This window comes from Alnus glutinosa, chromosome 6 (genome assembly GCF_958979055.1).
Source record: "Alnus glutinosa chromosome 6, dhAlnGlut1.1, whole genome shotgun sequence".
In the NCBI taxonomy this organism is placed as follows: Eukaryota; Viridiplantae; Streptophyta; class Magnoliopsida; order Fagales; family Betulaceae; genus Alnus; species Alnus glutinosa.
In genome coordinates, this window is record NC_084891.1 from 26,134,467 (window position 1) to 26,155,878 (window position 21,412).

General features: G+C 36.0%; 2 protein-coding genes across 3 annotated transcripts; both read right to left on the reverse strand.

Moving 5' to 3' along the window:
• Positions 1–433: 433 nt before the first annotated feature.
• LOC133870829 (probable rhamnogalacturonate lyase B) lies at positions 434–9,674 on the reverse strand. 2 transcript variants are annotated; one of them, XM_062308061.1, is made up of 16 exons: positions 9,213–9,674; positions 7,299–7,367; positions 6,993–7,114; positions 6,594–6,644; positions 5,255–5,374; positions 5,056–5,175; positions 4,335–4,476; positions 3,882–4,052; positions 3,602–3,757; positions 3,394–3,500; positions 2,915–3,005; positions 1,803–1,944; positions 1,546–1,702; positions 1,217–1,333; positions 1,001–1,127; positions 434–898 (listed from the first exon to the last, which is right to left on the reverse strand). In XM_062308061.1, the coding sequence occupies exons 2-16, from the start codon at positions 7,338–7,340 to the stop codon at positions 641–643; spliced, it is 1,923 nt and encodes a 640-aa protein (XP_062164045.1). In that variant the 5' UTR covers positions 7,341–7,367; positions 9,213–9,674; the 3' UTR covers positions 434–640. The 2 variants fall into 2 exon arrangements, with proteins under 2 accessions (XP_062164045.1, XP_062164046.1); XM_062308062.1 differs by lacking the exons at positions 6,594–6,644; positions 6,993–7,114; positions 7,299–7,367; positions 9,213–9,674 and adding an exon at positions 5,632–6,331.
• A 1,958-nt stretch (positions 9,675–11,632) lies between these two features.
• Positions 11,633–17,555, reverse strand: LOC133871303 (uncharacterized). Its single transcript, XM_062308720.1, has 6 exons — positions 17,428–17,555; positions 17,227–17,319; positions 15,778–15,913; positions 14,514–14,651; positions 14,302–14,417; positions 11,633–12,189 (listed from the first exon to the last, which is right to left on the reverse strand). The coding sequence occupies exons 2-6, from the start codon at positions 17,268–17,270 to the stop codon at positions 12,027–12,029; spliced, it is 597 nt and encodes a 198-aa protein (XP_062164704.1). The 5' UTR covers positions 17,271–17,319; positions 17,428–17,555; the 3' UTR covers positions 11,633–12,026.
• Positions 17,556–21,412: the final 3,857 nt, after the last annotated feature.

Genomic DNA, 21,412 nt, shown 5'->3' on the forward strand with positions numbered 1-21,412 from the left:
GATGGGCCGCCTCTATTTTTGTTAGTTGCCTTCTCATTTCACCCCTTCTCCCAATAGTTGTAGTTCTCCATAGTGACTTAAACCCACCCCCACCCCCCTCCCCCCTATTCTAGTTACCTCTTTTGTCCCTGTATTTTTATTTGTCTTCTGTTTTTTGTTGTGTTGTAAAAACCCATGCTGGAGAAATCAATAACACGAGCACAACAGAAAATCAACTATTTCCTTTTTCAGACCAAGTTGCTACTAAGACAGAGGGCTATGGTTTTTACAATGAATTCAGCTAATCCTGAGAGGGGAATTCAAGTGATAAGTTGAGGATAAACACCTGTTGATGATGCTTGTTTCAAATAAAGCATGTTTGTGTGTGCAAAATTGGGAGTATATGTATATATATATATATATATATATATATATATATATATCAATCCTAAGATTAAGGGGGAAAGATGAAGGGACTACTCTTTTTAAAGAGGAAATGCAGCATCATACATATCATTCTCGATCTGTCGATTTATTTGATGAGATACAAATTGACAAGAGGGGAAAGAAATGCTACTATACAATAAGCAATTTTTTATTTTAATACAAATCAGCATTTGAAGATGTGGTAGATACTAGTGTATTTTCTAGTAAGATGAACTCAAAGTTCATCTTTGACAGAGGAAGATGGCGGACCTTCTAAACGAATATAGTCGTACATAATTCCCTGGAAGGGGCTGGTGCTTCTTGGTTGTGTCAAATAGATAGTATTATCTCCTTCAACAATCTGAGCACCTGGTATATTAACGTTGTATAGCCAGTAGAGCCCGTGAATTCCATGTCTAGCAATTGAATTGTCCCTCCCTATTAATCCACTGGTAAATAGAGGTCGCTTTGCTTTCGGATCGTTAATCCGCACCTTCAAAAAAATAATTTGTCGGAGTGCAGTTTGTTTTAAGTAATGGAATCTCTCTCTGGGTTATTAGAATTCAGTAAATTTGTCTATCTGGACATATTATACCTGCAATTCAGCCAGAGTTGCAGATGCAATTGCCACTCGCAGTTTGAACGTATTTGTCCGATCCACATTATTAAGTTTGAACTTGATTTGCCAAGTTGTTCCTTCATGTGTGCCATCTTCTTTCTTCCTGCAATGCAAGAGAGCTTGACTGCTGAGAATTATTAAGGCATGGGGGACCTACGAAGTGGAATAAAATCAATGCTAAAAGAATCACACCTGGGAACCTGAGCAAAGAACCAATCTTTACTATAATCACTAACACCGATGGTGTATACTAAATCTGTATCGGGATATAGGTCCGCATACCTACCCCACAATCCGTAATGCCTGAACCTGCCAAACAAAGAATATGATCAAGATTGCACACATAAAATGATAAAGTAACCACTTTAAATGTAAGCTTATTCAGCAGCATTAATGTGATAATGCAAAGAAATTGTATGTAGAGTGTTTTTGGGGTGGTTTCCTTATCGCTCTCCCCTAATTTTAGGGTAGCACACACTGACTCCTTTGGGGAAAAGATTTGTAATAAAAAGTGAGCTAACCTGTCGGGATGATTGACATAAAGTTTATTAATGTACTTTGGATCGGGGTCGGGAACAAAGAACTCTGCAGCAGAACGATCAGGGATGCCTATTTCCCACAATGTGGGTCCATCTCTAGGAGGTTCATATACAAGATCACCCATTTCAATATAAGAACCTGCATATCAAGTTATTGAAACTATATAAGAAAAAAAAGTTATTGAAACTATAGATTCTTTACAGTAGAAATCTACATATTCAAAGAAGTTAAGTAATACCTGAGGTTATGGTAATGGCAGTATCGCATCGGTAATCTCCTATAAAGCCAGGGATCCACGCATAGAGGTTATAGTCACCAGTACGAATATTGGTGATGGAAAAATAGCCTCCTTCATCTGCTCTCACCCAAAACTGATAGTCCTAATAACAAACAAAAAGAAAAATACTGGTAAGGATGTTCAATGACACCGACTTCGTTGAGGCATATAGCTAGAATTATGTCATTTCCATCTAGTTTAATTATGTAAAACAATTTCACTATAATGAATTATGTAAAGGATGTATCCCGAGAGCATGCTAACTAGCAGTAGTGATCTCTTTGAGATGTTGCTGAGAATTCAACTTCACAATTGTTAAATTTTGAGCATTGAAGAGATCATGCATCTTAATTATTGTTTTTCTGTTCATATTAAGGTCTTAATTTAAGAAACATGAGAGAAAGCTACAAATCAGTACCATGGTATCCTTTTAGGAGTATTAATTTACTGATGCCTGAGCACTATTGACTTTCAACTGTTTTCTGTTATGCACCATTTTTGTTGCCCAAAAAACCAAAGGCCTGGAGAAAAATAAGAAAACTTACCAATATTCTCTGTTATATCTTATACGGGTGCGAGACAGAGTGTAAAGTTCCATATTTATCTGAATCTTAACGCTTTCAGGTCAAAAATAAAAACCCTTGATGTGGAATTTCAAAGTTTGCACTTCGGCCCCACTATCATAGTCATTGGTGTTCTCCATTCTCTTGGAAATTAATCAAAATCAATGAACTACAACAAAACATTTAAATCTTTTAAAGTGGTAACATAAATGCTCTTAAAAGGTTATTTTGTTCATATTCAACATAAGTACCAATATGATGTGTAGCCTTTTTTATGCTCATCCTTTAAAAGAACAGTAAATTATATAGCTGGTCAAGATGACATTTACATGACACTAGCATAGTCATTTTTCACAAGCATCCGAAACTGACCTATATTAACAAACAGTAAGACGACCTATATTCTGAAAAAAGAAAGGATAACATTTTTGGAGCAATATGACAAAAATTATCAGTCAGCATGTCAGGTAGCCCACAAAGTTATTAGAAAACATAGGTTAGCAAAATCACCTTGCATTCTCTTTGCCATGATCCATTGTCTCCTGGTGGGGCCAAGCCTACATAAGCACCATTTGCTGGTATATGATCTCTGCTAGTATACCTAGACAATATAATTGCAAAAACTTCTATGAAATTTATCCATGCTCAGAGAAATGCAAAAGAAAAGTTGTGAAGCAGCTTTTATTTCCATATTCCAAACTGACTTGTATTGGGGCATTATAACATGTCAATTGATGAACATACTACATTCACTTATGAAAAAAATGATTTGTTAAGACCTCGATATTTTATGTTTAATCCTGAAAAATGCTACAAATATCTGAGAAGCAAGCAAATTATTATATCAAAATTAAATCACAAGCATGTGACATACATGAATACTAGAAGATCAACTAGGAGAAAAACAATAGAATAAATATAATGAGCACTGGTACAATGAGAAACCTGAAGAACTGGTAAAATAGGGTTAAGCTGTCTTGCATGCCTACCTATCTAAGACAAGTAGTCTACCATTAACATTACCGCGTTGATCAGCCTTTTGAAAATCCTCAGAAGCTGGAAAACTATAAGGCCAGCTTTGGACTTCGTTCATCATCTGAACATTAATTTGTATCAGTCTTTCTCCACCAAAAGATCACAGTCCAATTATACTATTAATTTACCACAAGAAGAGGATGCCGGTTTTCTAAGTCAGACCTGTATTTTAGCATCCTCCCATAGCCAAAACGGACCATCTCCGATAGGTGCAGAATTAAGATAGATAAATACTGGGCCAAAAACCTTCTTCCATGGCTCACCAGCTCTGAATTTTGGCACCAGGTCTTGTCCAGCATAGTGAGCGCTAAGAAACATCTGGCCATGCCAATTTATAGTCTACTTAGAGACTAATGAAACCCCATACAAAAATTTATGCTAATATTTAAAATAAGCAAGCCACCCATATGGCAAAGTGTTTATAACGATTGTCAACCATTACCGCAAGGGTGGTGGGGCCAACATGTGAGGTTAGGCTTTGTTTGAGGGGCCCACCGGATCGGAACTCGTCGCTAGGTGTGATTTGCCAGAATCCAACGTGTGGGCTACTAGATATCCACCCATGTACCCTAATATCTTTGTTGTCACAAGAGTACTGGTATTTGTCATCCACCTGCACATCAAGAAATCATATCAAAACACAAAGTATGCTCTCATATACACCTAATTATATGCTTAGGAGCCACAAGGCACTCAAACTTTGCCCATCACACTTGAGAAATCTCAGGACCCAAGGAATGCTAGGCCTCCTCCAGTAAATAAAGGAAATAATCTACCTCAAAATAACAAATAATGAATACTAATTAAAAAAAAAAAAAAAAAAACAAGAAGAAAGAAAGAAAGAAAGAAGAAGAAAAAGAAGAAAAAGATAGAGAGATCAGAATGAAAGAAGTACCTCTCCTTTGTGTTGTGGCATTGTGGGATTGACAAGTAGGACAGCTTCAGGGTAGGCCAGGATTTCGCATCTTCCTGATGACCTGTCATCAGGCTGAGGCATGTATCTTTGCCTATCATCTGCTATGGCCATGAGGCGAAACCTAAATACCCCATTGTTAAATAGTTAATCATTTATCTTGCAAATGAGAAAAGTTGCCTATTGCCTGCTATGGCCACCTCTACATGCTTTTGGTACATTTCTGTTGAGAGAAGACTGGCAACACAACATTAACTAATTGTGTCATCAGCTGACATGCAATTTGAACTTTTCATATTTTGTAGAATTTCTAGATACATCCTCACTAGTATGTAGTAATCCGAATTTTTGCAATAGATTTTCTTCATTTTTCTTAGAACTATAAAATTATAACCAAACTAGAGCCAAGGAGGACGAATACATCTGAAACGGAATTTTGAGTACTCGTCACCTGGATTTTCAATGAAGCTCACAATATAGTTCAGTCAATCAACAGAATAAAAAATTAGGGTTCAAGAAGACCCCACTTCTGTTGTATAGAATTATCATTCTAATAAACATGCTTAAACAATTTTCGTAGAGGCCAATGCCCAGGGTTTTCATATTGCAAGTTGATATTATGTCTTTGAAAATAATTCAATGAATATATACGCTAGACAATTTTATATGACATACAAAAGAAGACATAATATAACATGAATACTTGTCTTTTCTGAGCTTGAAAGTGATCCTGGTTTCACCAATTTCAAAATCAGGCCAATCCTTCAAGTGCTCATAAATGGCATAAGAATAAAACCCCGAGGAACCACGAAGCATTATAAACCTGGAAGAGAATAGACATAAGCATTCTTGTATAGAACAATCTCATAGAAATAAACATCATTCATAATTTGGGCAATGACCTTTTGTCTATATTCAGGGGAACAAACTTGCCCTCCAGTGTGGGATCCCACATTCTTGTAAATGAAAGCTCGACCTGATCCTCGTTTTCCACTATAACTCTAAAACTTGTTCCTGAAATCCTGCATGATAACAAGTTCATGATTCACATATTGGCCTAAGAATAACATCGAAACTACCTGTTAGTATAAAATTGGGAGAGGGAGTTGAGATTCACTCCATGTGTAGTGGCAGAACTAGGATTTTGGGCCACAGGGGGCAAGAGATAGATTGAACAAAAATTGATTAAAAATATTAAAAAATATGACCAACTCCTAAATATTTTTGCATTCTATCAAAGATATCCCTCTCATCCAATCAAACAAAACCAGCGACTTACTAGCATTGCCACAGTCAGTATGCACACCAATCATCACTGTCCACGACACAAGGTCCCTCTTTTGCATTTTAACAAACAATCGCCGAGCATCATGAATTGCCCTACATTTTGCATACATGTCCACAAGCGCAGTACAAACAAAATGATCCAACTCTAAATCATATTTCAAAGCAATATCACATTCTACCCATTTGGAGGTCCGCTATATCCCCATGCCCTTATCACAAAAGGCATTTTATAATTTTCCGGCTGCACCCCACATCAAATAATCTCCCTAAATGTTCCAAAAAAAATTCATATAATCACCAAATTACACTCTAACTATAACTAACTGGGTCTCTCTTTCTCATCCCACCAAATAAGGTGTAAGCATCACCTAGAGCCTTATGTTGTGCATACATGTAAAGGAACTTGTTAGCAATAATAAGTTTTCAGAGCATCTCATTCACAGCCACTTGGGCATGGACTTGTCTAATCTGAAATATGTTTCTACACTTTAGCAGCCAAGGGATGCAAACTTTGGGCCCCAACTTTTGAGAAAAATGAGATTCTGGTGGTAGTTGTATCTGGGTATATGGATTTGTGGAAATTTGTTGATGAAAGTAAGGGTTTATTGTACATCTGCCACTGCAGCAGCTGCAGAAGCTGACATGAAGCGTGAAGCGAAGCCTGTCTGGTTTTCAAGTTTGAACTCAGGAGTATTGCTGGAACTGTTTTCCCCTAAATTTTTAGGCGGGTTAGGAGGGTCGTTTGCCCCCTCTTGACCCCCCATTGGCTCCGCCGTTGACTCCATGGTCCTATACTTTTGACTCTCATAATAATCATACACCTAAATCAGAGTGGACACAGTTTGATCACTGGATACAATAAAGATGTTTCTTTTGTGAGAAACATGTTTGGATGAAAATATTTTAGCAGTTACATGGTGGTTACTGAGGGAGAGAAAGTGAGGAGCGGCATACACATCAAATATTCCCTTGCTTCCTGGTGCACTCCAGACAAGGTCCCAATACCTACATATTCAATTGACAAAAGAAATATTGTCATAACTCAAAAACAAAGTCAAAGAAAATGCCTTTTTGTCCACTTAAAGAATTAAAAAAATCAGATAACAATATTTGTGTTAGTATTCATAAAAAAAAAAAAAAATATATATATATATATATATATATATTGGCTTTCTTACTATTTGTGACACTCACATAAATAAATAATGCTAGTTTCATAGACACCCATCAAGTCAGGTCAAGCCAATAAAAAAAAAAAAAAAGCAGATCTTTGCCATGTTGTACTCCAACGAAGGAAACCATTTGTAGACAAAAGGGAAAGAAAAAACTAAAAGCAATTGTAACACTATGTACCCTCTGTTAGATTCCTTATTAAGAACTTCAAGCAAATTGTCGACGCCATTATATCGAATTCCAGTAACAATTCCATCTGGGTTTGATAATGTGACTTGAACAATGCCATTATCCATCACCACCTGCACGTAGCATGGAAGTTAAAACTGGAACAAGAAAAATATAATCTCAACCCAAAATTCATTAATTCCTATAAGATGTTGTTTGGCCCAAAAATCCCAACCTCAATATCTATCCGAGCATATATATGATATCAAACATTGTAAATGCCACAAGAAAATAACAAAAATATGAAACCTGACTTACATAACGATCTTGAACATGCAATCGCACCCCTGGAGCCGACATGGTGAAGCTCCTCGTTGCCTTCTGGAACTTGTTAAGCACAATGGAAATCTCAATGTATACGAAAAGCAGTTTTATCACAAAAACTAAATAAAGAGAGTTGCTTGCTGGAGAAGCCAAACCACAGATAACGAAATCGTGAAAAGAAAAACGTGAGAAATAAATGAATGATAGGCCTCCTCCAATAATTTTGACAATGAGCCTGAATTGAGCATATCAGTGTTCTCTACAACCAGAATTACAGATCAAATTTACTTAACCGCGAAGAATAATTTGGTAGTTAATTGTCCTTATCACGTGTGATTGAAAAGGGACTATTATTATATCACAATAATCATTAAACCTAAGGCAGCGATTGAATTAATTTTGATTGATCTCTGACAGCAATTCTTTTTATTTTAATATGCATGGTATTTATTCCATATAGCACATGTCACTGACTCATGCAAGCATATGTAATCGTGGGTGTTCGCAACCAACAACCCATTTTTCTCCTTTATTTTTATTTTTTTTTAAAAAAATAATTAACTTCAAAATATTTTCATATAACAACAATAAATTTTTATTATTATTCAAATAAAAAAAATCATAATAATACAATTTTTTTTCTCACTTTTCCATACAAATTATTTATACTTTATATCATATCAATTAATTAATTTTTTTTTTAGTATCTTAATACTTTCACGCAATTTACAGGATTCAACAAGCAATCCATATTTCACGATCAAGGGTGTAGTACTATTTTTAGTAGCAGCTATTACTCAAAAAAATAAATAAATAAACTCAACAACCTTTACCAAACACTACCGGTATCTTTCGTGAATTATTAAAGGCAACCAATATGCTCTGAAAAAAAAAAAAAAATGGAGAGTGAGAGAGAGAGAGAGGCTAAGGGACGAAAAGAATGAAAGAGAAAGATGACATAACTCTCCGTTTGTTAAATTTTTGTTGTCTTCCGCTTTTTTCTTTTTTTTTTTCTCAAAACAAAAAACATTAATAAATAATTCAAACACAAAACACTCTTAAAAATACAAAAAAAAAAAAAAAAAAAAAAAAAAAAAAAAAAAACTCCACATTAACAAACATAACATTTGTCAAGTAATTAATACATGAAAAAAAAATTTTGTTAAATTGGTCCATGTTGTTTGATCTTGTAACAAATAAATTCTTGTGATTTCAAAATGAACTTTTTTTTTTTTAAAGGGAATTCAAAATTAACTTATAACAAAATGATCAGCTCCTTACAAATTCTGGCCCTTTTTTCGACAAAGTCTTTATAAAATTATAAATTTTCCAATAAAAAATTATGAATAAATAAATAAAAATTGTTTAAGATGGGGTGGCGCCCAGCCACCCCAAAAGGATTGGGAGTGGTTCATACCTTGAGGTTGCTTTAGCCACCCCAAAGCTGATTGGGGTGGCCAAATCACTTCAGGGTTATGGGGGTGATCCCACTTTGGCCACTCTAAAATATCTTTTAGATAGTCAAGCCACCTTCAAAATCGGCTTCCGAAGTGATTCAGAATCTTCCAAAAACTTTTAGAGTGTATAACCACTCCACCCAAATCAATTTTTTTTATATTCTTTTTATTTAAGAGTAATTTTATATATTTTTTTTAAAAAAAAAATTGTCAAAATAATATTCGAAATCTGTACGAAGGAATTTATAATTTCATTTTGAAACTACAATAATTTATTTGTGATAAGGTCAACACAACAAGAACTAAAAAAAAAAAAAATTATAATTAAATATAAGCATTTTTTTTATCGTTGGAATAAAAATAAAAAAAAAAAAATTGTTGAAAGGGAAAAGATTTAAAAAAAAAAAAAAAAAGAAAGAAAGAGAGAGATAGATGATTACACTTAACTAACCTCGAAAATTGTTTTTTTTGTAGATTAGAGTGGTCACGTTTGCGAAATTACATCGACGTCCCTCTGACTCTTCCTTTCACCGATTGGAAACCCCTTTCGCACGCATATATCTACGGTAGAGAGATTGGTGGGGGAGGCCGCCGCAGGTGGGTCTGGCAGTGGCAATTGTGTCGTTGATATTTCCACCGCTTCAAAAGCTACCGATCGTTGCCGCGCGCTGAGGAGGAGAATTTCTCGGTTTTGACTTTACCTACTCTCAGTAGAATGAAAGAAAAGAGGCCCTGCATTAACTGCACTAACTGTATTTGATCAAAGTATTCCTTGGATTTCCTTGCACAGGGACTGGGGCGATCATTTCATGTTCGAAAAGAAAGGGTAATGATATTTTAGTGGAAAATTTGTGCGGTGGAGATAAACCTGGTACAGTAATTTAGACTATACAAATCTGAGATCACTCATCAATAGAATGAAAAATATGATCCATTATTAACTCATCAATATCTGTGTCAAGCTATGTAACGTCAAAGAAATATGAAGGGATATTCGTTTAGTTTTTCATAATTTATTTAATAAAATTGGTTACTTCAAATAATTTATCTGCAAGTATTTTCATTTTTATTTTTTTCTCAACTTATGTAACCTAAATCAATAAAAATCCAATAAATTTTTTCTTAAATTAGATTAGAAGAATTTTCTCTAATTTAATCTATTATACTTACGTGCATTTAAAATGCATGTAATCTTCACATGCATTACTTATTCTATTAAAAATGTGTGTGAAAATTTAAAATGTAAGTGAGAATTATACGCATTTTTTTACATGTGTTAAATTTTAATAGATTTAATTGAAATAAATTACTCCAGCCTGATTTAAAGAAAAACTTATTCATATAAACCCAAGTTATACTCTTTTTTTCATATCTACTCAAGAAAACAAAATTGGGTAAATTATATTGACAAGTATTAGGCTTGACTCTCGGTAATCCCAATGAATGGGGCAGATCATTGTGAGTGGGAAACGAGGAGCCTAAAAGAGTTAGCTATTGACACAGAGGAATGAATCATGGACAATTATTTTTACACAACTCCCACACAATTCAGATACATTGAGTGGAACCTATGCATAGACATGGGGTGAGTCTCATGTGGTGGGTTCCACCACATGAATCCCACATGGGACCTATCCCATATCTCTAGAGAGGTGCACAACAATTACATGACTGTTGTGCACCAATAACTCATCTCGGTCACATGTGGGTTTCACCCAATGTATTTGGGTTGTAAGGGAGTTGTGTAAAAGAGTTGTGAAAGAATCATTTCACATTCTGATGCAATAATCTGGGTAAAATCATCATTCAAATATTAGAAATGTTATATATCACATTTTTTTTTTTAAATAATGTTGTGTTTTTAAAAAAATAAATTTGAACATATTTATTTTAAGAAAATACGTGCTTATTTTTTCAAGAATGAAAAACAACTATTTATTTGTGAAAAAACAAAATTAAAAAATATAGAGGAGGCCGAGGACAAGGAATGGTCATGTGACCTCCCTTACTGGATGAGAAGAAGTAGCCAAAACACATGCTTATATTTTTTTTTTTTATTATGAAGCCTGGCCTTTTCATTTATAAAAAAATACATATAATATATATATATATATATAAAGAGAGAGGAGGCCTTATGGCCACCCGAAAAGAGAAGAAGTGACCGCGTGGGTATTTGCAACAAAGTATAAGGGTTGGTAAAAACACTTTCTTATTTTCTAAGTATGGAGCTTTTTTTTATTTAGAGAGAGAGATAGAGAGAGAGGAGAAGAATATGGCCACCCCAAAGGAGGAGTGGTCATGTGGCCACCCTCAACGGAAGAAAGGGGGTGATCATGCAATCACAGCTGACCTGAAACGGTAACCGCACAGTCACCTCTACTATGTTTGGGAGATTGTATGTCGCAAAGTCACCTTTATCCATCATTTGGAATTGCTGTAGGATCACTTTCTTTTTTTCTTTTTCTTTTTTGTGAAAGTAACAATTCGTTTCTACCCCTACAAAAATAAACACTTGTTTTCTCAAAGCATCCCCTACAAGAAAGTGAAAATTTCTTAAAACCTACTGTGTTTTGTTTTTTGAAAGTGTTTAAATTTTATTAAAAAAAATATATATATATATATTTTATATTTGTATTTTGAAAAGTGAATCGTTTGGTAAGTGTTTTGAGAAAAGCTGGTTTTTGTAAAGAGAAAAGTGTTTTGAAAAAGTTAACAAATGTTGAGGGCTACTTCTTTTGGGCCAAGGAACCCCGTCCCACATGCAACGCTAGATCAAAAGAGGGCCCAATACAACAAGAGGCGCCCCAAGCTCATCTTAGTGGACCAACAAAACGGGCCCCACCAACTTAAACCTTTAACCAAAAAAAAAAATTTGATGCTAAACCGACACATATTATTCTTAAGATATTGCTGTTACAAGGCCGTAAAGCCGCTGGACGACCACAATCCTCTGGTGCTGAGCAACACTGCAACTGAAAATGTAATCCCCAAATAGGATTGCAGAATTAACAGTAGAGTTATGATAAACTGATTTCAGTTTCACGCACGTAACCTATATTTATCTCAGCCAAATTGTGAAACAGAAACTAAAAAAAATAAGAAGACCAGTATTGCATAACCTGTCGGTATATAATCACAATCCCTAGCTATGAGCTTAATACAGTTATAACAGTATTCTCCCGGATGGTTTCAGGTACACACACATGGAACAGGTAGCTCTCACGGAGATATACACAACTCAAATGCGTATCCTCTCTGTCTGCTGCTAATGCACTTGATTGCTCTCTGTCTTTCTCTGGAAGAAAAGAGATCCTAAAAGAACGGCAATGCCTGTTATTGCTATCGTGAATAGAAGTCGTTTCCGTGAAAAGTCCTGCGGCGGCGGCCTTCTTTGAGCACCTTGCTCTCTTTCAGGTTCTCTCACATCCCTTCAGATGAATTCCACAAGAATTACTAAAACATTTCCACTATATTCTAAAGAGCAAGGCTGAAAACATAATGCAAAAAGTCCTGAAGTTGTGAACCAGGTGCAATTAAAATAGCTTTTCCAATAAACCAGAGAATAACCAAGAAAGGTACATGTAAAAGGGCACTGTTCCAAATATTTGTGATCAAACAGATTTATGTGCATAGCTTTGAGAACCACTCCCCTAAAGCAAACCAAGAGTCAAACAGGGGTTAGAATAAATGTTGAAGCCACATTCAAAGATTTTGGATCATAATACTAAATGAAAAAGAAAAGTAGAACATGCTCAACATACAAATTAATAACAAAAAGGTATAAAGAAGCTGCCTAATAGGCTTTCCATGAGTGCTCACTCAATTTGCAAATATATTTACATCTATCAAGCCATAAGCCTGAGATTTTTGGGGATCCACCACCAATACACTTCCAGCCAAAAATGCTAAAGAAATAATGATGAACACACTGGTGAAATTCTGATCTTTATTCTATACCAATACCAACAAAACATGTTAAATCGTGCAGGCAGCTAATTCAATTGCAAGTGGAACTACAATTGTCAACCCATGCATGCCCTCACCAATTGATTTGGTATGTGCTAAAGCTACCATGCTTATCTTACAGAATGAAGGAAAGCTCATGGTTATCACATGAGAATACCCAGCACTGATCTACAGTCATGGTGTCCATGAAAACTTTCCTAAAAGGTGGATCATTCAAAATGACATTTAAAACTAAAAGAAAACAAAATATATGACAATAAGTCATTCAGACGTGTGACCATTACATGTCAAGTAAAATTACACAGACATGGTTCAATATTCAATGTCCATATCATGTAGCACAACCATTATAGACTTGCACATTACTCTCATAGACTTGCATTGATAGCTAACTGTGATCTAGAGGCTACGAAATCCAGCTATTACTTCTCCAATGCAAGAATACAAATCCTAAGAGCTGGACATATAAATTAACGTTGATTTCCCTTTTTCTCCCTTTATTTGTCTATTTCAGGACAAAAAAAATTGTAACTTGAAAATGTCAAATTAATTGGGCAGCAGCACGTAAGACCTCTAGTAAATGATATGGCTCTTGGCAGAGCTGACTGACGAGAAAGATTCATGCAGCCAACCTCTTAGGTTGGAATAGTGGTTGAAAAGAAAAGATGATCAAATTCATAACATGAAGATCTAAGAACAGTCAAACATCCAAGGTCCTTTTTCTTTCTCTTTTTAACAGAAAACAAAACAAAATAAAAGGCATGCCCAAAATGTCCACTCTTATTCTCTCTTATTAAATAGGTTATCTTTTGAATATGAGTTTTTTTTTTTTTTTAATTGTCCTCCCAAGGTCTAGAAAAATGCTTGTAAGGGCAGACTTAATTATCAAACACTTAAATAACTCTTTCCACACAACAAAACACACCATACAACATAATAATGCAGATATAAATCACACAAGCAGAGAAATATAGACCATTAGGCTAAGAATCTTTGCCCACCTTCTCTAAACACAATTCTATATAATCCTAGAGAAAACAGAAGTAAAGCAAATTTTGATCAAGAACCAAATGTGTTTTCTTTGAACCTCAACAAGACTAAGGACTCTTGGCAGCAACATAAAAACAAAAAGGCAATACAAATTTCTTTCAATCCAAGGAGAACACATACCAGGATTTAAATTCAATTATCTTTATTAATCTAAGTCCAGAGAAACTAAGGTTTATGCATCCTGCTATTGAAATTGAAAAGCACTTAAAGGTTCAGTGTACTTTTAATTTTAAATCCCATACAATGCCTTAAGGTTCAAGCATTCATATCCTTTAATGAGATTGAAAAGCATAAATGTCAGTATATTTTATATCAAACATCTTCCATAATGTGATATTAAGGTTTCCTGGATAATGTAACATCCTTGGAAATAGAAATTCTCAATAGGAACTCAGAAAAAAAAAGAAAAAGAAAAAAAATCCTCAATAGGAAAATTCATAAAAGATGAACATACTGAAATTTCAGAAAAATTGACTACAATGCATTTATTCAAAAATTATCAAAATAAATGAGAGTATATTTACCTGGCCACAGCATTATCTAAGATGCCAGTGCACCTACTTTCATGGTTATATCTTTCTCGCAGCCTAATGTATCTGTTACATAGAAGACAAAGCTCTGTCCGATTTCCACATACTTCCTAGAAGTACCAAGCACAGAGATGTTATATTCGAATTGGTGATAAAGCATACCACTGGATGTTACATTCAATGTAAAAATAATGGGCAGTTAGTACCTGATGCTCTGCTAGATCAATTGCAGGCAATGGAAACTCACAGAACTCACAGGTGACAATCCTCTGTGGGCAGTTTTCACCTTTGTGGATTGGTAAAACTTCACGTTCCATTGTCTCACTGCACAGTGAACAGGATACCTGCTCTGGCACATATATGTCAATAACATGGCAATCATATACAAATACATTACACATCCGTACTCATTCAAGAAAAACTTAACCAAACAAATCAGGTTGGCTTCACCGGTCTTTTCTTGCCAATCAATAATCATTAAAGACTTGTTTGGGTCTTTTAAAATCTGAAGAACCTCTATTACAATAAACTGCACACACGTGATATGTTTCTTTAATCTTTGTTCTGATAACAGATGCAAGTTCGAAAGAGTGAACTTAAGCATCAAACAACCAGCAAATAGACCAAATATACCTTTCAGAAGGAAACAGACCTAGTAAATAAAGTGAACATAATCATTCTAACTAGAAAATTTAGTTTTAACTGTCCATCAATCAAAGTACCAAACCTGCTATCAGATAAAAGAGGAAATAAAATGGCATATCATTGTTGCCTTTTTGATGATATGTATTAATCAGCCTATAGCAGCTCAATAAGATATAACCAAACAGAACCATGTCCTAGTTGTCTTGGTTGCTCTGCTCTTAATATCAACAGCCACCATTCTAGAAAAGAAAAACTTAAATCAAGTCAACAAGCCTAAATCCCAACTAGTTGTATTATATTATATGAATCCTCACCAGAACTGCTCCTACCAAACACATTTTTTCTTATATAGGTTCTCGCTTGTAACAATTCAGCTACATAGTGCCACCTGGGAATCACTCTTATTGAGAGCACAAGAATAACCATTATTTTCCCACACTCTCTCTGCTTGGCTCTATTCTACCATATGTCCAAGGCATCGGTGTAACCGTTCATTGTTTCATATGCCTTCAACAAAAATATGATCTATCAAGCAAGATACCGACCAATACAAAAGAAGTACACCCACAGGATCGCATCACCAACAATATTTCAAAATCATAGCTAGACATAATTCAGTTTTGTTTTTTTCTTTTAAGAGAAATATCATGCTCAATGGATTGAAAAAAGCCTTCACACCATGTTTAGAAGAGAAGTAAGATAACTCCTTCATAAATACGGAACACAAAAGAACACCTGCCAGCAGATTCATTTTTTTTTTTTCATAAGTACCTGCCAGCACATTCATGGAAAGGTTAAAGAAGCTTCTCGAATAAAGTCACATACCGGAGCATGGGTGCTTAAGAAGTGTTCGTCTGAATATTTTTTTGGAACCATATCACCACAAATTTTACATCTTTCTAGATTGCGGGAGCAATGAGCATAATGCAAATCAATATTTGAAGAAGGGATAGCTCTGTCACTGGAAACATAAAATGATATTACTCAACAGACTAGCAGCAACACAGACATTAGCACTTGTTTTGAGAAGTAAACAATAGAGTGTGGACATTAAGAACTTTAGGTTAAAACACTCGGGAACATCTAAACTGATCTAGTCAAAGTGGGCAACAGAAAGTTCACATTCAAGTGACAGAATTCATTACTCAAGCATGTCACTCGTGAGCGTCAACTAAGAATCTAGTTCAAATTTATGGTAAATGAGAATAGCGATTCAATGAATTATGATGTAGTGATACCCTGCGAAGATGAGAGATTGAAATATGAACTCAGTTAAGATGTTCAGTCTAACTAAAAGTAATTTACATTTCAGATATAATTTCTGGAAAAACTTTACCTACCAAAAAAAGTAGTTTAATCTGTGAGTACAGCTTGATAGATCATCCCACCACACACATAGATTCCACTTAGTAGAAAAAAGTGATAAAATCTGAAGTGACATCAAGTCCCCCACTTAAAGCCCAATTGTCCATCGGATAAAAACTATGATGGAATTGAACCCAATACCTTGAGTCTATGAACTCAAATGCTGTGGAATTCAAACATTTGAAACTTAACAGACAAAAGAGGTGCCCCACAAGGGTCTCACTCAGCACAGCCGAAGTTCTTGGAACCTTCCAGCTATCAAGGAAAAAAAAATAAAGAAGCTTTGAAGCTAGCTTAACCCAAGAAAAAATGTCAGCATAAGAAACATCTAACCCCCCCCCCCCCCCCCCCCCCCCCAAGAAAAAAAATTCAAAAATGAGTAAGCATGCAGTGATAAAATTCATTAAGAACTTACAAGTAAAAAGATTAAACCTGGATATTATAACAGTTAAGACACTCGATTTCCAAAATTTTCACTTATAATCTTCATTTTAAACAAAAGCTAGGTATCGACCTAGATACAAAACCACACTCTTGCATTACCAAACGAGAGACCTAGATACAAAAGAGCAAGGTGCAGACCGAAAGGAACATAAATCGTTGATGTGAGAACAAAATTAAGGAACGTAACACTCCACATTAAATTGGTGACACACAGATAAAACCCTCCAAAGGAAATCATAGACTAAGAAACCAATTGGACGTTTATGGTCTATGAAATACTTAGAATAATCGACTCTTAGAGTCTGAGCAACTTCTAAACCAAACTCACAACATCAATCGTGAAGAAATCCAATTAGAACTAACACAGATTTGAGGAAAAATAAGATAAAATTGATACAATCCGTATATCTTTCATAATTTGTACACGGGACATAAATATGTCAGTGAGAGCCAAAAATAACCTACCAGTGACTGCATATTCTCGAGGATTCTTCTGACGCAATTGCCATGGCGATGCAAAGAAGGAAAGCACACGACGTCGTTTCCCGATCAAAAATTCTGTCAAAACCCAGAAATGAACTTTAAGGGAACAAAATCCGCAAAATTTGCAAAAGAATTAGTGACCAATAAAGACAAATATAATGAAAACTAGGATCGATGTTATACCAAAATCGAAAAAGCAGCCTTGGGTTTAGGACTCTCCGTCAATTGGATGCTCTATGATATTTCCAATCGAAGAGGCTCAGCCATTGATTACTTTGGTTCAACGACTTTATTAGGTGAGAGACTTTCGGGGTCCTTGGAGTCCATGTTGATTAATTAGCAATGGGGTTGCCCCCCCCCCCCACGCGCCATTGGAGGCGATGGGGCCACGCTCGCTTCGCTGCAGACTTGGGCTGGGGCAAACCATGGTTGGGGATTTGGGCTCACTTTTTTTCTTTCAGAGCCGGACGGCAATATGTGCCTGAATAAGACAGATGAAATTTAGCCGTTTAACGTTGAGCCTTAGTTGAACTTTGTCGTTCAACTGAGGTCCGCTTAGGGCCTTGGGCTGACTGACATTAATATTGAATTTGGGCTGATCCGCTTGTTGCCGTTTAGCAAACCATTCAATGTTTTCGGAGGCTCGGAACAGTACTTTCTCTTTTCATATGAACTCTGAAACTCAACACAAATTCATGTCAAAGAATTCTAGGAATCCGGAACCCCAACGGAATAGGATCTAGGGCTGATCAAATACCTGCAGACCCGCCCCAACCCGTATGCCCCGCCCCGCCCCTAAAATCTTGGGTTTTAGTTATTTTTTGCGAGTACAAGTCCAATTGCGAATTGCGGTTTTTAAAAACCCCGGAGCCCCGCCCCGCCCCGCACAATTAAAAAAAAAAAAAAAAAAAACCCTAGCAGACTAGCCCCCCCCCCCCCCCCCCTCCTCCTTCACATTTTTCCTTTCTTTTCTTCCTAAACTCTAGCCCTGCACCCCTTCGCATCTTTTCTAAGATTTCCTGCCAAGTCCTGCGTGCTGCGTCTGCTCCATGACCACGCCCACGCCCAAGCCCACATGAAAGGTACTTTCTCTCGGTCTCTTCTTTTCTTCTTTCCTTCTTTTCTTCTTCTGATCCACGTATTTTTATTCGTACTTATTTATTGTTTGGTTCCTAGGAAAATTTGTGAAAAAAAGAAAAAAGAAAATGTGGAAAAAGATTTGAAGCTTTAGAGGCGTATGAGTTAATGGCTTTCACATTTAATGATTTTGCATCATTTAAACTTTAAAGCATTTGTATGTACAAGGGAAAGATGCATGAAATCAGGGGAATAAATAGTTGTTGGCTTGTCTCTCTTTTGTGCTTGTCTTCTTCCTTTTCTTAGAAATCAGAGGAAGAAATACCCGCGGGGATCCCCGCATACCCGCGGATCCCCGCCCTGTGCATCTCCTCCCCACCCCCAACCGCCCCACACGGTTGCAGGGCATTTTTGGCGGGGTGCGGGGCCAAAAAAAGGCCATCCCCGCCCCCCCTCGCCTCATGCTCAGCCCTAATAAGATCCTCTCCATTTCATTTAATGTAATTTCAAATGAAATGTCAAGATTTAAAGTTGATGCATCTATTAATATATATGAAGTCAATTTTTATTTTTATTTTTGAAACAAGTGATCTTCTATATTATTGCCATGAAAGAAAAAATGACCTTAGAAGTATAAGGTCTAGGAACTACAACAGTCCCTAAAAAGTCGATTACAAATCAAAGTAGGAGGAGTCTCCATCCAAATAGCATCATAACAATTAGAAGCAGCCTCATGAGCAAGAGAGTGAGCCAACCCATTTGCCTCACGACGACAATGGAAAAAAGAAGAAGACATGAAAAAATGCAGCTCTTAGAGTATGCTCTCAACAAAGTGTCCAATATTGTGAAGATAAGGGGAGGAGCATTTATAATTTGGATAACTTGGAGAGCATCCCCTCAAATTTCACATCAGAAAATTCAACCACTTTGCCAAAAGATATTGCATGGTGTGCCGCCATTACCTCCACCATAGACCTTTGAAAATAGACTTTGGCTCCCCGAAAATTCCCCCTATGGTCCCGAGCTACACACACAAAGCCCATGCATCCCGTCTCCTTATGTAGAGAGGCATCCCAGTTTATCTTGATTACACCCTATGAAGGAAATTGCCAAGGCCGAAATGGGATACGCTCATCCCCTGCTGAATACAGTTTTAGGATGAGCAAACTTGTCTTCAAAAACTAGTGCATTCCGTCTGAACCAGATCTTGCGCGCCACCATCACCATGAGAGCCAACTGGCCTGAATTCAACCTTTGAAAAGATAATCGACTAGATAATCAAGACTATCCCCCATCATTGAGCATTTTTTAAAACACCTAGGACCTCAACCCAAGACATCCTGAGCACCAAGACAACCCCAAAGGATATGAAAAGTAGTCTCCACTTCTATTTTGCACACCGGATAGATCGAGAGCATTTTCCACCACACCCCTAGTAAGCAAGTTTGCCTTAGTCGGTAGGAGATTGTGAAAAGCCCTCCAAAGGAAAACCTTGACAGAGTTGGGAACATTCAGAGATTGACCACAGCACCTTCCATACCTCACCTTGGTTGACCGGATGAGAGCACTCTCAACTGTCTTGCTGCTGAAGCTCCTTCCCAAGGTGGTAGGCACTGCGAATCGAAATCCTGACCATAAAATAAATAGTATCAATTTCATTTAAAATGGAAAGGATCCTATTCCAACTCGAACACCACTTACCCATGCGTTATTTGGGAAGTGTCCACCATAGAGGCACTACAAAAAAAATAAAAAAATAAAAAATAAAAATAAAAAATAAAATAAAATTGGTCACCTGCAGTTCGCCACGTGGATGGGGTCATCCACATGGCTAACTGCTAGCCACATGTCAGTGGCGACGTGGGCACGGCATGACAGATCATGGTGTTGCGAAATGTACATTTCACAATGTGAGCACACTGTCCACGTCGCCAATGGGCCATGTGGCTGACTGCCCACATTGTGACACATGGATTAACCACGTCGGAACTCACATGGCCAACTTCGGCCACGTGGCCACTGTGGCCACGTGGATTTGGACCATGTCGCCATAGTCAGACACGTGGCCCAAATCCACGTAGCCAGAATCCACGTGGCCCCCACGTCGATTAAAGTGTTTGAATTTAGCGTTTGTTCTATACTATTGATTCCATATATCATTTTAAATACGCGTATGTGGAAAATTCTTCTTAGAAATTTCTTTTTTGGTCGAAAATACCAAAATTTATCTATTGTCATAGCACATTAAAAAAGTTATAACCTTCTCGCATTAACAATTAAACTTTTTTAAAAAAAAAGGCACGAACGTGGTCGTCGCACTTGTTTAAACTTGATGTTTGTTTTAAACTGTGGATTCCGTATATTATTTTAAATATGCATGGTCCTGTCATTTTTTTTTTTTCGAAGATACTAAAATTCATCTATATTCATAGCACCTTAAAATTTTTAGAACTTAAACTTGATGTTTGTTTTAAACTGTGGATGCCGTATATTATTTTAAATATGCATGGTCCTGTCATTTTTTTTTTTTTCGAAGATACTAAAATTCATCTATAATCATAGCACCTTAAAATTTTTAGAACCTTCTCACATCAACAATTAAACTTATAAAAAAGAAAAAGAAAAAGAAAAAAAAGGTAAGAACGTGGCCGATTAAAGTGTTTGAATTTGGCGTTTGTTCTAAACTGTCGATTCCGTATATCATTTTAAATATGCGTATGTGGAAAATTCTTCTTATAAATTTTATTTTTTGGTCGAAAATACCAAAATTCATCCATTGTCATAGCACATTAAAAAAGTTATAATCTTCTCACATTAACAATTAAACTTTAAAAAACAAAGAGACACGAATGTGGTCGTCGCACTTGTTTAAACTTGATGTTTGTTTTAAACTGTGGATTCTATTATTTTAAATATGCATATGTGGGAAATTTTGTTTTTGTTTTTGTTTTTGTTTTTTTTTTTTTTTTTTCCAAATATACCAAATTCTTCTTATAAATCTATAATCTCCTCACATCAACAGTTAAAGTTAAAAATGAAAGAGAAAAACGTATTCGTCGCTATTGGTTATTTATGACGTTTGTTTTAAATT